Source organism: Nicotiana sylvestris, chromosome 4 (assembly GCF_000393655.2).
Source record: "Nicotiana sylvestris chromosome 4, ASM39365v2, whole genome shotgun sequence".
Classification (NCBI taxonomy): Eukaryota; Viridiplantae; Streptophyta; class Magnoliopsida; order Solanales; family Solanaceae; genus Nicotiana; species Nicotiana sylvestris.
This window is the reverse complement of record NC_091060.1, coordinates 114110701-114127084: the sequence shown is the minus strand read 5'-3', so window position 1 is coordinate 114127084 and position 16384 is coordinate 114110701. Positions and strand designations below refer to the sequence as shown.

Below are 16384 nucleotides of genomic sequence, written 5' to 3'. Positions count from 1 at the left end.
GTGACAAAAGCGTTGAGTGGTCTTATCGGGCTCTTGAAGGTTAAGCCGAGAAAGGACATAATTGAGTCCTTGATACCATTTTGGGACCCAGCACATAATGTATTCCACTTTGCTGATTTCAAGTTAACTCCTACACTGGAAGAGATAGCAGGCTACACCGGTTTCGACGGGAATCTTAGAAACCAATACCCGGTGGCACCTAGAGCAGTAACCCCTCACAAATATTTGGACCTGTTAAGCATCACTCAGGACATCCGAGATGGAAATTTAGCCAAAGTATTTTGTACCTTCTTTTTCCTATACTGACGTTACGAGAATCCCCGTGGCTTCGAGATGCTAGATACCGGTCTTACTCACGCAGGAAACCAAGACAAGTGGGAAGCTCGGAGAGCATTAGCTTTTATAATGACGTTCCTGGTTATTTTGATTTGCCCAAGAAAAGATGGGAATATAGAGTTGGGGCTCGTGGGGATAGCTGACTTTATGATGAAAAAGGCAAATGAGACTATAATGCCGCTGATCTTGGCAGAAATTTACCGAGCTTTGACCCTTTGCCGAGAAGGGGGAAGTTCTTTGAAGGGTGCAATATGCTATTACAATTATGGATAGAGGAACACCTTTGTCACCGTCCCGGATACTTGAATTGTGGTATGGCCGACATCGAGTGCATTGAAAAATAGGAAAAGCGGGTAGAGGGTTATGAGTTCCCGAAGGGTACAAAAGCATGGCACGCCCACTTGAGATCCTTGACTGCAAAAAAGATTGAATGGACGTTCGGGTGGCTCTCAGTCAGTGAAGTAATTGATATGTCGGCTGAGGTGTGTTTCCTGCTGTTGATAGGTCTTCGGAGTATCCAGACTTATGCTCCGCATAGACTCCTGCGTCAGTTAGGCTGATACCAGACCATCCCACACGATGAAGATTTGAGTCAGTAGGTCATTGAGTTAGAACCAAATGCTGCCTTTCCAGAAGAAAAAGTGCATCGGATTTGGCATCAGTGCAGACTCTTAGAGCCTAAAACTTAAATATGAGATCTATCTAGAGGTGAGTTGGAGCCTGGTTACCCTGATTGGTATGTTAAAAGATCCCGAGTTCATCAGGAGCCTGAAAGGCCCGCAAAAAGACCCCATATCCAACAGTTCACTGATGGAGCACAGGTGTAATGGGACTGGTTGACCAAAGAAAACGAGTACAGGGATACCATAAGCAAGTTGGAAAGACAAGTCTTGAACCTTCATTTTGAAAATGGTTTGCAAGTCTACACAGATGAGGGAGAAAAGAAAAAACTAACTCAGGAAAATGAAACCCTCAAAGCTCAAATCCAGAAGATGAAAACAGCTGCTAGAAACTCGGAAAGAAGTCGAGCGGATGAAAGGCTTATAAGCAGTCTGAAAAAGAAAGCCATTGAATGTTAAGATGACCTGGAAAAGTCTGAGGCCAACCTAGCCAAAGTCCAGGCACAATGGGCAAAGAAGGCGATAGAGCAGGCAAAGTTTGTGCAGCAAATGAAAAGAAAGTATGAAGGGACAATCACCATCTTGAAGAGAAAAATGACTACCCTCGAGAATGAAGCAGCCAAGCAAACCAATGACTTCAAAGTTGATAGGAAACACTGTTATGATTTGATGGCTCAGATGGAGGAAGGAATACAACAGTTGCAAAATCAACATCTCCACAACACTCAGGTGTTAGAAGCCCGGAATCAACAGGTCGAGCGTCTGCTTCAGGAAAAGGGTAGAATCCGAGAGCAGGTCAGAATCATCGGCGACTACATTATTATGAAATGCCAAGCATGTGAGGATATGACTCGAACCACTTTCTTCGCGACAGTGATGATGTTTGTCCGACAGATAATGAGTGACTTGGAGAGGCTTCAAAGGGATCTTTCATATAGTCCCGTGGCGAGACCTAATGATGTCCCGCGAGCCTAGGAACATTTGAGGCATTAATGTATTCATGATTTTTTTTACTTGAGTCTGTATTTTCTTTCTGTTAGAGTCTGTTAGTTTTTGAGTCGTTATAATCAAAGTATTTGCATTTTGAAAATCCTAAAAAATGTTTTATTACTTATTTTTACACTTATACCCCAAAACTACACTCGGTCTGATTCATGCGGGGTCATGATACGTAGGCAATCTCCATATGATTCGACCATAACCAAAAGAAAAGAGAAAGAAAATAAGAAACTGTGAGAACAAAATAAAATAAGAAAGGGAAATGAGAGAATAAAAAACAAAGAGAAGTCAAACAAAGAAAAGCAAGAATGAAAAAAAAGAGAAAAAGGGAAGTTGCACATGGAAATAAGGAAAAGCCTGACACAAACAATCGAGCAAATACATGATAGAAATGATTAGTTACTTAGGTGCATTGAATTCCACAAATATGCAGTTACCAATCTATTAAGCTCTAATCACTAACGAGTTTGTTGTTGATGCTCCAGAACTAAGGCAGGTGGTTAGTTTGTTGATCATTCTAGCAACCCATCCATACAACACCAGGTCGAAAGGCGAATTGATCATGTCTAACCAAGAACTTGGTGCAACTATCATCGATCCTTCAAGAGAGGTGGAAGAATTGGATGTTAATTCGATGAAAGAAGAGATGTATAAGTTGAAGCAGCAGATGGCCGAAATGTACCAGGCCTGGGCAAAAGGGCAACCACCACCAGCTTACCCCGCCAACCCTGCTTTCATCCCGCCATTGACTCAAATCCAGGAACATCCTACTGTTGATTCATCTGTAGGATTTCCTATTTACCATCACTAGCAAGGCACTACCTCCCAAACCCCGCAAGCTCCACCACCCAAACGAGTTCCATATCCTCATCCCCCAATCACTCCTGTCTTCATAGCATCCCCATCTGCTACACTACACTAATCTTCCAATGAGCCTGTGTTCCAAGCCCAGGATAACCAATACTACCCCCCAGAGCCCACTTTCAAACCTTCAGAAGTTTATACTCCTCGTTTTGATCTCCCTGCGGAAGCTGAAAAACCATCCAAAAATCCCGAACAGTAGGAGATGTTCAAAAAAGTTAAAATCTTAGAACAATCATGTAGAGACATGCGGGGGTTAGGAGGTCAAGTAAGTGTGGATTACAAAGACCCGTGTCTATTTCCAAATGTGCAATTACCGACAGGGTTTAAGATGCCCAACTTTGATTTGTACGATGGGCACGATGATCCAGTAGCACACTTGAGAGGTTTTTGTAGCAAGATGAGGGGAGCTGGAGGAAAAGATGAATTGCTGATGGCATCCGGTAGGATCACAGAGTGGTACACCTAGTAGGATCACGGAAGGTGGTATACATGGGATGATATGGCGCAAGTATTCGCTTGTCACTTCCAATACAATCTTGAGATCGTTCCAGATCGACTGTCCTTGACAAAACTAGAGAAAAAGCACAGTGAAAGTTTCAGGGAGTATGGTTTCCGATGGAGAGAGTAGGCAGCAAGAGTAGACCCTCCAATGAAAGAAAGTGAGATGGTGGCTTATTTCCTACAGGACTTAGAACCTACTTACTATGGCCATCTGGTTTCAACTATAGGAAAATCCTTCAATAAAGTAGTGAAGATGGGAGGTATGGTAGAAGAGGGGCTCAAGTCGAATAAAATCATGAGAAATTCGGCTATTAAGGTGACCACTCAGGCTATTTAGGGCGGCACAGGAGGAATGGGGAAAAAGAAGAGAGAGGACGTAACAATGGTTGATTCAGGAACTTGGTTCGGACCCATAGGCTCATCTCACCACTATAATCAGCCTTGACCCCACCACCAAAGTTACCCTCATAGCCCATATAATCCACCCCAACACTACTACTCCCTACCAGAACCTCATTTTTTTGTCCATCATGCCCAAATATACAACCAACCTTCCACCCACGTGCAATGGCGTGCGCCTATTCCCCAAAACACTTATCCACCCCCACGAGCCTATCGAAACCCTCCTGGACCAAGTTTCTGGCCTAATTAAGCATTTAAGGATGAAAGGGTGCAGAAAAAGAAAACCTTTACTCCATTGGAGAGTCATATACCAGTTTATTCCACAGGCTAAGACAACTGGACATGCTGAGGCTGATACAGTCCAAATTGACAAATCTTCCCTCATAAAATCTTGATTATTCCGTAAGCTATGAGTATTGTTCTAGTACTCCAGGTCATGACATAGATAAGTGTTGGCACTTAAAAAGTGCTATCTAGAAGCTTATTGATACCAATCAGATTGAAGTTCAAGCTTTCGAGGCGTCCAATATCAATCGGAATCCGATGCCAGCCCATCAGGAGGAAAATATGATTGAAATAGTGCATGAGGGAGGGGAACCCAGGAAGCTGTCACAGACCGTCATGATGATTTGGTCCAGTGGGGTCAAGACAATCGAACAATCAACAAGTGAGAAATCAGTGGTCAAGTCAAGCGAAAGGAGTAGTAAACCATCCATAATAGTTAAGAAGGGGTCTTCGAGTGACGTTGCAGCAAAGCAAGAAAGGATGAAAGTGGTTGTTCTAGGAGTGTCAAGCAAACTTGTCGTAATCGTGGAGGGCGCCCACACATATCATGTAATTAACAAGCCGATAACCTAGTTACCAATAGTCAACAGCAGGGTTATTCTATGGAATTACGAACGAGTGACAGTTACTTACAAAGGAAAAGAAATCAAAGAAAAAGTTTGCGAAACCCAGGGTTTGACTCGCTCGAGAAGATGTTTTGCCCCCGAGGAGTTGAGAAAATCTAATATCTCCAAAGATAACCCAGTGCTGGTAAACAAAGCTGTAACTGAAGAAGAGACAGAGGAATTCTTGAGGAAGATGAAGGTGCAGGACAATTCTATCGTGGAACAATTAAGGAAGACGCCTGCTCAAATTTCACTATTGTCATTGTTAATCCACTCTGACGAGCACCGTCAAGCTTTAATGAAAATCTTGAATGAGGCTCACGTTCCCGATAAAATCACCGTGAACCATCTAGAAAAGATAGCCAACAAGATCTTTGAAGTGAACATAGTCACTTTTTCCGATGATGAATTGCCCATAGAGGGTACTGAGCATAACGGAGCCCTTTACCTTACGATGAAATGTGAGAGCTCCGTGGTTACCCGGGTATTGGTCGATAATGGTTCCAGTGCGAACATCTACCCTCTCTCCACTCTGAGTAAGTTGAAAGTGGAAGATGAGAGGATTCATAATAACAGTATCTATGTCCGGGGATTTGATGGCGGAGGCAAAGATTCAGTTGGGGATATAATGCTAGGGCTGACGATAGGGCCAGTTGAGTTCACAATGGAATTCCAAGGGCTGGATATAGCTGTTTCCTACAATCTGTTGTTAGGCGACCGTGGATTCACGCCGCTAAAGCAGTCCCATCAACACTACACCAGGTGGTTAAATTTGATTGGGATAGACAGGAAATAGTTGTGCATGGTGAAGACAGTTTATGCGCTCACAGTGATGCCATTGTACTGTTCATTGAAGTGGAAGATTACAAGGGACCGTGGGTCTACCAGGTTTTTGACACGATGTTGGTAGAGAAAGTTCTAGAGGGATAATACATTCCAAATCCGAAGATAACCGCCGCATCAATCATGGTGGCCTATGAGATGTTGAAGAATGGTTTTGTACTTGGTAAAGGTTTGGGCTCATATTTGCAAGGCATCATACAGCCGGTGTCTCTTCCTGAAAACTAGGGAATATTTGGTGTGGGATTCAAGTCCACTGCCGCAGACATAAGAAGAGCCAGAAAGTTAAAACAGAGGGCATGAGTCCTTCCAAAGCCAGTCCCACGTCTCTCCAGATCATTTGTCAAGTCCGGTACCAAAAAACGATCGGTAACAACAATTCCCAGTCCTGTGATTGATCTTGATAAGGAGTTAATTGAAATATTTGAGAAGTTGTTAGACGGTTTGAACATGGTGGAAAGTAGTGAAGGTTCTAGCAACGCAGAAATTCAATTCGTCGGGCCAAAAACAAAGTTTAATAATTGGAAAGCCACTCCTCTCCCCACTCGAAAGGAGTCTTGGTAGTTTATTTTGATTTTCCATCAGTTTGTTTGGGTTATTCCAGGGTTGTAATCCAGATTTTTATATTTCAGTCTATTTGAGTGTGCAAACCTTGTTATCTTTTATCATTCAATGTAATGCAATTTCCCTTTCTTCATCATTCCTAATAGTTTCCCTTTTGTTTTTCTTTTCTTTTCTGTACAGTTCTTTTTACGCTGGTTCTAATGACATGGCATGCGTGAGGAATCCTCAGCCCAGTCTTAAAAATCCATCTGATTCTGAAAAAATAATTCAAGAAGTAGAGTGTGATGACGTATCAGAATATGATGAGGAAGAGGCCTTTGAAGAAATTAGTAAGGAATGAAATCACTTTGAAGGAAAACCCAAACCCAACCTGAATGATACAAAAGCCATCAATTTAGGGGAGGCAGATAATATCAGAGAGACTAAAATAAGCGTCCACCTTGAACCAAAGATCAGAGAAGAGATGATCAAGGCCCTGATTGAATACAAAGATATTTTTGCATGGTCATACGACGACATGCCGGGTTTAAGCACTGATTTAGTGGTCCACAAGTTACCCACTGACCCGACATTCCCTCCCGTCAAGCAAAAATTAAGAAAGTTCAAAATTGATACGAGTGTGAAGATTTAGGAAGAAATCGCTAAGCAGTTGGACGCAAAGGTCATTCGGGTCACATGATATCCTGTTTGGTTAGCTAATGTTGTGCTAGTACCAAAGAAGGACGACAAGATCAGAGTATGCGTTGATTACCGCAATCTCAACAAAGCAAGTCCAAAGGATAATTTCCCACTACCCAACATCCACATTTTGATCGATAATTGCTCCAAGTGTGATATTGGATCTTTTGTGAATTTGGGAATGCCTAACACCTTCTCCCGGGTTAACAAATTCCTTACCCAGATTTTTGGTTTGCGGACTATAATACAAAGTCAAATTTTTCCTCGATTTGGGATTTGAACCGGTGACTTGGGACACCATAAATTATCCCAAGTGGCGACTCTGATTCTTAGATAAATAATCCCATTTCGATTGTCACTTTAAGTTGGAAAAAACTCCCTTATACCCTTTCCGGGGTAGGTAAAAAGGGAGGTATGACAGTCACAATTGCGACAGTGAACTTTGCAAATGCGAAAGTCCCTTTCACTACCCACTGATCGAAAATGCGATGGAACTTCACAAATGCATAGTCTGCAGGTCTGCAACATACCAGAAAATTTCCTTAAGGCTCAAAGCACCCTGTAGCCTATCTAAAACTTACCCGAGCCCTCGGGGCTCTAAACCAAACAGGCACACAAGTCTGAAAAAATCATACAAACTTGCTCATGCGATGAAATCGCCAAAATAACATCTATAACTATGAATTCAACACCAAAACTCATGAAATTTTCAAGATAGTTTCAAACTTCCTATTTTTCTCAACCAATGGCCCGAAACACGTCAAATTACTTTTGTTTTCCACCAAATTTAACAGATAAGGTTTAAATATTATATTGAACCTATATCGGGCTCCAGAAGCCCGATACCAAAAATATCAAACATTATTCAATTTCCAAAAACCATCATATTTTTCAATTAACAATTTTCTTCACAAATTCATTTCTCGGGCTAGGGACCTCGAAATTCAATTCCGGGAATACACCCAAGTCCAATATTTTACTACGGACCCTCCGGAACCGTTGGAACACGGGATCGGGTATGTTTACCCATAATGTTGACCGAAGTCAACTAAAATCATCTTTTCTTAAATTTTGCACATAAAGGCTTTTCGGATATTCGCCCGGACTGCGCACACAAATTGAGGAGAAATAAATGGAGGTTTTAAGGCCTCGAAAAACGGATTCGGATTCTAAAACAACAAGATAACCCTTCGGGTCATCATATTCTTCACCTCTAAAATAAACGTTCGTCCTCGAATGGACATAGAAAAGTACTTGAGTCGGTGAAAAGATGGGGACTGCTTCGCATATCAGACTCGGACTCCCAGGTAGCAGTCTCAACAAGCTGACCTCTCCAATGCACACGAACCGAACGGTAACTCTTCGACCTCAACTGACGAACCTGCCGGTCTAGAATAGCCACTGGCTCCTCCTCATAGGTCAAATCCCTGTCCAATTGGACAGTGCTGAAGTCTAACACATGGGATAGATCGATGTGATACTTCCGAAGCATGGACACATGAAACACTTGATGCACAACTGATAAACCCGGCGGCAACGCATGTTTGTAAGCCACCTCTCCCACTCGATCAAGGATCTCAAAAGGCCCAATAAACCTAGGGCTTAGCTTGCCCTTCTTCCCAAATCTCATCACGCCCTTCATGGGCAACACTCTCTCTCCGACCATGAATGCCACATCACGAACCTTATGGTCGGCATAACTCTTTTGCCTGGACTGAGCTGTACGAGGCCTATCCTGAATGATATTAACCTTATCCAAGGCATCCTATACTAAATTTGTACCCAACAACCGATCCTCCCCTGCTCAAACCACCCAATTGGTGATCGACGCCGTCTACCATATAATGCCTCATAGGGAGCTATTTGGATGCTCGACTGATAGCTGTTGTTGTATGAAAACTCCACTAACGACAAGCACTGATCCCAATAACCTCCAAAGTCAATAACACAGGCGCAAAGCATATCCTCCAAAATCTGAATAGTACGCTCGAATTGTCCCTTCGTCTGAGGATGAAATGTTGTGCTCAACTCGGCATGCGTACCTAACTCATGCTGTACTACCCACCATAAAAGCAAGAAAAACTACGTACCTTGGTCAAAAATGATAGACACGGGCACACCATGAAGACAAATGATCTCCCGAATATAAATCTCAGCTAACTGCTCCGAGGAATAGGAAACAGTCACTAGGAATGAAATGCGCTGACTTAGTCAGCCTATCAACAATAACCCATATGATAGGTTTTTCAATGTCTTTGACTTATGTTTTGATGATCTAACAAACTTTTTCAAGAACCAAATAGGGAACTTCATACTTGGGCTGTACTGCACGTTAATAGATTCCAGCTCAATGTGAACTGCTATAGTTTCAGGGGATGGAGAACTAAACAATGGACCTGATACCCTTGTTGTTCCTTCATAGCAGTATGAGGTCAATGGGACACAGCTGGAAGACGTGACTGCCTATACTATTTCTGCATGCACTGCACTGCTTTTAGTGCCCACTTATTCCTTGACCAACTAATGTGCTTACATCATTTCAAGTGATGTCATCAAGGTGTATTAACAATGAGTTTGTATCAATACATCACTTGAACATTTCAGTTTCTCATTCAAGCCTTTTGCAAAACAAAGAAATCAATTCTCACGAGCTTGAAGAACAAAGTTAAACTCTACTACGGACCAGTTCCTAAAGTTAGTATTTTGTTATCCTTAGTTGAGTTGTAACTTTGTGATTGTTCTTATTGTATCTTCTAAACTGCTTAGTTAGAATCATTGATTAGGAATCCTTTTGTAAAATTCGTAAACTCTCTAAGTTTATGTTGTGACTAGGTTTAGTCATAAGTTAAAGTCTTTGTCCCTAGAGAGTGACAAAGTGGCTTGTGGTGAGAGTATCACAAGTTAGTCAAAGTCTTTGTAACTAGAGAGTCACAAAGTGGCTTATGACGAGAGTGCCATAAGTTAGTTGAGTTGAATACTTTGTAATAGAGTTATTACAAAGTGGCCTATAATAGGTGTTTACAAGTTAGTAAAGTTGAAAGCCTACATGTGTAGGTCGTGGTTTTTGTCCCCTTGAGTTGGAATCTTTCCACGTAAAAATCCCTAGTCTCACTTACTCACAGTTTTACTAGCATTCTCAGCATAACCTCATACAAAGTAACAATTGGTATCAGAGCAGGTTCCTCATATCAGGCTAACACCTAGGAACGATCCTTATGGCTGCTCCAAATATTGAAGAAGGTCAATCTACATACCGACCACCTAGGTTCAATGGACAATACTATGGATGGCGGAAAACGAGAATCCATAATTTTATCATGGCTGAGGATTCTGAGTTATGGGATATTATATGTAATGGTCCTTATGTTCCAACAAAGGTACTGGAAGAACTTCCATTTTCAATGTCAAAAACTAGCAAAAGAAACACCGACATAGATAGGAAAGTTGCGGAGAAGAATTTTCGTGCCAAGAAGATTCTTGTATATGGAATAGGACCTGAAGAATATAATAGAATCTCCGATTGCGATACTGCTAAGGAGATATGGGAAGCTTTGCAAATAGTTCATGAGGGAACCACCCAAATAAAATAGTCTAAGATCGATATGCTCTTTACCGAGTATGAACTCTTTAGGATGAAGGGCAATGAATCTATTCAAGATATGCACACAAGATTCACTTCCATCATAAATGAGTTACACTCACTTGGTGAAACCATTCCTAGAAACAAGCTAGTGAGGAAAATCCTTAGTATTCTGCCTAGCCCTTGGGAAAGCAAGGTGAATGCTATTACTGAATCCAAGGACTTGCAGGAGTTGACCATAGAAGAGCTGGTTGGAAATTTGAAGACTTACGAGATGAAGAGAAAGATAGATAGTGAAAGAAGAGAACCAAAGAAAGAAAAGAATCTGGTACTCAAAGATGACAGCAATGACTCAAGTGAGGAAGACAGTAACATGGCTTACTTAACCAAAATATTTTAGAAGATGGTCATAAGAAATGGAGAAATGCTAAAAAGAGGTAGCTCCAGCAAACTAAAAAACTATGATATCTATCATAAGTGTGGAAAGCCCGGACACTTCATCAAAGACTGTCCTCTCTTGAAGCAAGAATTCTCCAAGAACAACCCTGAAAAGGCAGGTAAGAGGAACCTGGTTCCTTTCAAGGACATCAAAAGAAAGAGATCTGCTGACAATGTGATGAAACAGGCTCTTGTAGCATGGGGAGATTCCTCTGGTGAATCTGAAGATGAAACTAATGCTGGTGATAGTTCCATGATGAAAGTTGAAGACGAGGAAAATGAATATGACTCAACTTTTTGTTTGATGGCCAAATCAGATGATGATGCAGACAGCGACAACAAGGAGGTAAATTTCAGGGATGTTCAAAGAAATCTGAAATCCTACTCTTCTAAGAAACTCATGTCTTTAGCTAGTGTATTAATTGATGCCTATCATAGTCTTGTGCAGGATAGGGATTCCTTGACCTTAGAACCAGGAAACTAGAGATGACTTAGTAGTTGTGGTTATTGACCATAAGGAAACTGCTGAAAACTTCAAAGAAGAAAGAAATGATCTCTTGGTAGTAATTGCAGACCTAAGGGAAACAATAGAGAGATCAGAGACTAATTCAAAACCTGGAAATCCTAGAAAAAGAAAAGAGATAACTAGTGAGGAACACATTAGGGTTGAAAATGAGTTGAAAGCTGTGAGAACTAGGGTGTGTGTTGAAACTGAGAAAAACAAGCACCTCCAAACTGATCTGGAAAGAGTAAAAAATGATCTTGAAAAGTCCTTAAAGTGGACCTTGTCCTCAGAAACTATTACTGCCATGTACACTAATAATGGTGGAAATAGGTAGGGAATAGGGTTCCAAAGGGAGAAAACTCCTTACAACCCTCACAGACAATACGTCACTGTTTCTGATAACTGGCTTTGTACCCACTGTGGGAACAATGGGCACTTCAAAGAAAATTGCCAGGTCAGGATTCAATTTATTCAGAAAAATAAAGTGTTTGCTGAAAAAGTGACTACAAAAGAGGGACCAGGTTCCACTCACAAAAATCGCACATTGCCTGCATGGACTAAGAGAGCTCTTATTCATCCTCTTGCTTACTACATGGGACCCAAACTTTCTTAGGTTCCTAAAAATAACTCTTGATCTTCTTGTGCACGAAATAGTGAAGGAAACGGTCAACAATGGTTCATGGATAGTGGGTATTCAAAGCACATGACTAGGAACACCATGGACTTTCTTTCACTAAAAGCCTTGCAAGGAGGGAGTGTATCCTTTGAAAATGGGAAAAAGGGGTACATTCTTGGAGTTGGAAAAGTCAGAAAGTCACTCACTCATTCTATTGAAAATGTGTACTATGTCAATGGCCTCAAGTACAGTATCTTGAGTGTCTCTCAGATCTGTGATAAAGAAAACAAGGTGGAATTCTTGTCCAAGATATGTATAGTTACTGATCTGGTAACTAGTGAAGTGGTACTTGTGGCCAAAAGATAAAAGAACACCTATGTTGCTGATTTCGAGTCCTTACAAAGTGGTGATCTGAGTTGTCTGAAAACTATTGATGATGATGCCGAACTGTTGCACAGAAGACTGGGAACACAAGTTTTTCTCTTCTGAACAAACTAATTCAGAAGACCTGGTCCATGTTCTGCCCATGTCAAAGTTCAAGGTGGAAAAAATATGTGATGTCTGTGCTAGTGGAAAACATGTGAAGTCCTCTTTTAAGTCTAAAAGGGATGTGAGCACCTGAAAGCCACTGGAGCTTTTGCATATGGACCTATGTTGTCCTATGAGAGTGCAAAGCATGGGAGGAAAAAGATACATCTTTGTAATGGTGGATGACTACTTTAGATTCACATAGACTCTGTTTCTTAGAACTAAATATGAAACCTTTGAGGTGTTTGTGGCCTTTGTGAAGAAAATCCAGGTGAAGATGGAGTCTAGAGTCGCTTGCATTAGGTCAGATCATGCAATAGAATTTGACAATGCCAAATTTGATGAGTTCTACAATGAAAATGGCATCACCCACAACTTCTCAGCTCCCAAAACTCCACAGCAAAATGGAGTAGTGGAAAGGAAGAACAGAACTCTGGAAGAGATGGCAAGAACAATGCTAATCGACAGTGGAATTGCAAAGAAGTTTTGGGCTGAAGCTGTCGACATTGCCTTCTATTTGGTGAACAGGTGCATGATCAGATCTATCCTGAACAAAACCCCATATGAGCTGCTGAATGGAATGAAACCCAAACTGACTCACCTAAGAACATTTGGGTGCAAATGCTATGTTCTCAATAATGGAAAGGATCAGCTTGGTAAATTTGATGCCAAGAGTGATGAAGGAATATTTCTGGGCTACTCTTCTTAAAGTAAAGCATACAAGATATATAATAAGCGGACTCAATGTATTGAGAAAAGTATTCATGTTATTTTTGATGAGTCTTATCCATCCCGATAGAAGACTGCTGAAGAAGATCAAGATAGAGAACCCTTACTAGTCCCTGGTGAAGTCATTGACATGGCAAATGGAAAGGCAGAAATGATGAATCAAGTAAAAGAGCTGAGTGAAGAGAATACTGTCTCATCTTCAATGGAAGCAGCTTCCTCAATTACAACCACTGAAGCTGAAGAAAGAGTGGTTGATGCAGTTCAGGGTACTCCACTAGCACCTGAGATAAGAACTCGGGAAAACCAGTCAAATGTACCCACACTCTATTTAAATGAACATCAGACATCTAACTGGAGACACAAAAGCTCTCATCCTCTTGACAACATAATTACCCCTCTAGATTCCGAAGTGCAAACCAGGTCAAAAGCCAGAAATTTACTTGCCTTCTTAGCCTTTCTCTCCTAAATAGAACACAAGAATATCAAGGAAGCCTTGAAATATTCAGATTGGATTACAGCCATGCAAGACGAGTTACATCAGTTTGAAAGGAACAATGTCTGGCAACTAGTACCCAGACCCTCAGATCGAACCATTATAGGAACCAGGTGGGTATTCAAGAACAATCTTGATGAACATGGGAATACCACAAGGAACAAGGTGAGGCTAGTGGTTCAAGGCTACAATCAGGAGGAAGGGATTGACTATGATGAAACATTTGCTCCAGTCGCTCACATAGAAGATATTAAAATTCTAATCGCTTTTGCATCTCATATGGAATTCACCTTGTTCGAAATGGATGTCAAAATTACATTTCTAAATGGATTTTTTAAGAAAGAAGTCTATGTGAAGCAACCACTAGGTTTGAATGTCATGAACACCATGAATATGTGTTTAAACAGGACAAAGCATTTTATGGGCTGAAGTAGGCTCCTCGAGCTTGGTATGAAAGTTTGTCAGAGTTCCTCTTCAAAAATGGCTTTAAAAGAGGGAAAATTGACAACACCCTGTTCCTAAAGAACTAGGAAGGATCAGTTTGGTAAATTTGATGCCACGAGTGATGAAGGAATATTTCTAGGCTACTCTTCTTAAAGAAAAGCATACAAGATATATAATAAGCGGACTCAATGTGTTGAGGAAAGTGTTCATGTTATTTTTGATGAGTCTTATCCATCATGTGAGAAGAATGCTAAAGAAGATCAAGATGGAGAACCCTTACTAGTCCCTAGTGAAGTCATTGACATGGCAAATGGAAAGGCAGATATGATGAGTCAAGTAAAAGATCTGAGTGAAGAGAATACTGTCTCATCTTCAATGGAAACAGCTACCTCAATTACAACCACTAAAGCTGAAGAAAGAGTGGTTGATGCAGTTCACGGTACTCCACTAGCACCTGAGAGAAGAACTCAGGAAAACCAGTCAAATGTACCCACACTCTCTCTAAATGAACCTCAGACATCTAACTGGAGACACAAAAGATCTCATCCTCTTGACAACATAATTACCCCTCTAGATTTCGGAGTACAAACCAGGTCAAAAGCTAGAGATTCACTTTCCTTCTCAACCTTTCTCTCCCAAATAGAACCCAAGAATATCAAGGTAGCCTTGAAAGATGAAGATAGTATTACAACCATGCATGATGAGTTATATCAGTTTGAAAGGAACAATGTCTGGCACCTGGTACTCAGACACTCAAATAGAACCATTATAGGAACCAGATGGGTATTCAGGAACAATGTTGATGAACATGGGAATACCACAAGAAACAAGGCCAAGCTAGTGGTTCAAGGCTACAATCAGGAGGAAGGGATTCACTATGATGAAAAGTTTGCTTCAGTCGCTCGCATGGAAGATATTAAAATTCTAATCGCTTTTGCATCTCATATGGAATTCACTTTGTTCCAAATGGATGTCAAAATTGCATTTCTAAATGGACTTCTTAAGGAAGAAGTTTATGTGAAGCAACCTCCAGGGTTTGAATGTCATGAACACCGTGAATATGTGTTTAAACTGGACAAAGCATTGTATGGGCTGAAGCAGGCTCCTCGAGCTTGGTATGAAATGTTGTCAAAGTTCCTCTTAGAAAATGGCTTTAAAAGAGGGAAAATTGACAACACCCTGTTCCTAAAGAAACTAGGAAGGAACCTGCTCATTGTTCAGGTCTATGTTGATGATATCATTTTTGGGGAAACAACTGAGTCTCTATGTGAAGAATTTGCAAACTTATGGAAAGTGAATTTGAAATGAGTATGATGGGGGAACTGAACTTTTTCTTGGGTCTTCAAGTAAAACAGCCCCCAAAGGGTACATTTATTTGTCAGCAAAAATACATCAGGGAGCTCTTTAAGAGGTTTGACATGGAAGCATCAAAGGTGATAGACACTCCCTTTGCTACGGCCACTCGGCTGGACATGGATGAAACTAGGATTCCTGTGAATCAAACCTTGTATAGAGGCATTATTGGGTCTCTTCTTTATCTTACTACCCGTAGACCTGATATTGTCTTCAGTGTAGGGCTATATGCAAGGTTTCAATCAAATCCCAAGGAATCTTATTTGAAGGCAGCCAAAAGAATTATGAGATATCTTAAAGGAACACAGGACGCGGTCCTTTATTATCCCTCAGGTGACAGCTTTAATCTTATTGGATATGCTGATGGAGACTATGCAGGATATCGTGTGGACAGGAAAAACACTTTTGGAATGGCTCACTTCCTAGGCTCATGTCTCATATCTTAGGGAACAAGGAAGCAAAACTTAGTGGCTCTTTCAACAACTGAAGTAGAATATGTAGCCGCAGCATCCTACTGTGCACAACTTTTATGGATCAAGCAGCAGTTGGAGGACTTTGGGGTACTCACTGAGAGTGTGCCCCTTCTATGTGATATCACCAGTGCACTCAACATGGCCAAGAATCCAGTTCAACACAAAAGGACCAATCATATTGATGTGAGGCATCACTTTCTGAGGGACAATGTGGAGAAAGGGTTGATATGCATAAAGTTTTGTAGCACAGAAGATCAAATTGTAGACACCTTCACCAAGGCATTAAGTAGGGAACATTTTGAAATAAACAGAGTGAAGTTCGGGCTTTTAAAGCCCAATTGAGAACCTGATCTGTCATTATTTGGCTATAAAAAACACCTTCAAAAAATTGTCTAAAAGTGTTTTTTGGCCATGTCTAACTCACTTCAATACCATTGCAGGTAAACACACATGATGAGTATAGAAGCTGTAGATGTAGTGCATGGATGATAAAAGAGGATTGATACTTTCAAATAACAGGTCAAGAACCTG

General features: G+C 41.0%; 1 protein-coding gene across 1 annotated transcript; it reads left to right on the top strand.

The window, feature by feature from the left end:
• Nucleotides 1-15340: 15340 nt before the first annotated feature.
• LOC138890027 (uncharacterized mitochondrial protein AtMg00810-like) lies at nt 15341-15826 on the top strand. Its single transcript, XM_070173378.1, has one exon. It carries the CDS (start codon nt 15341-15343, stop codon nt 15824-15826), a length of 486 nt encoding a protein of 161 aa, XP_070029479.1.
• Nucleotides 15827-16384: the final 558 nt, after the last annotated feature.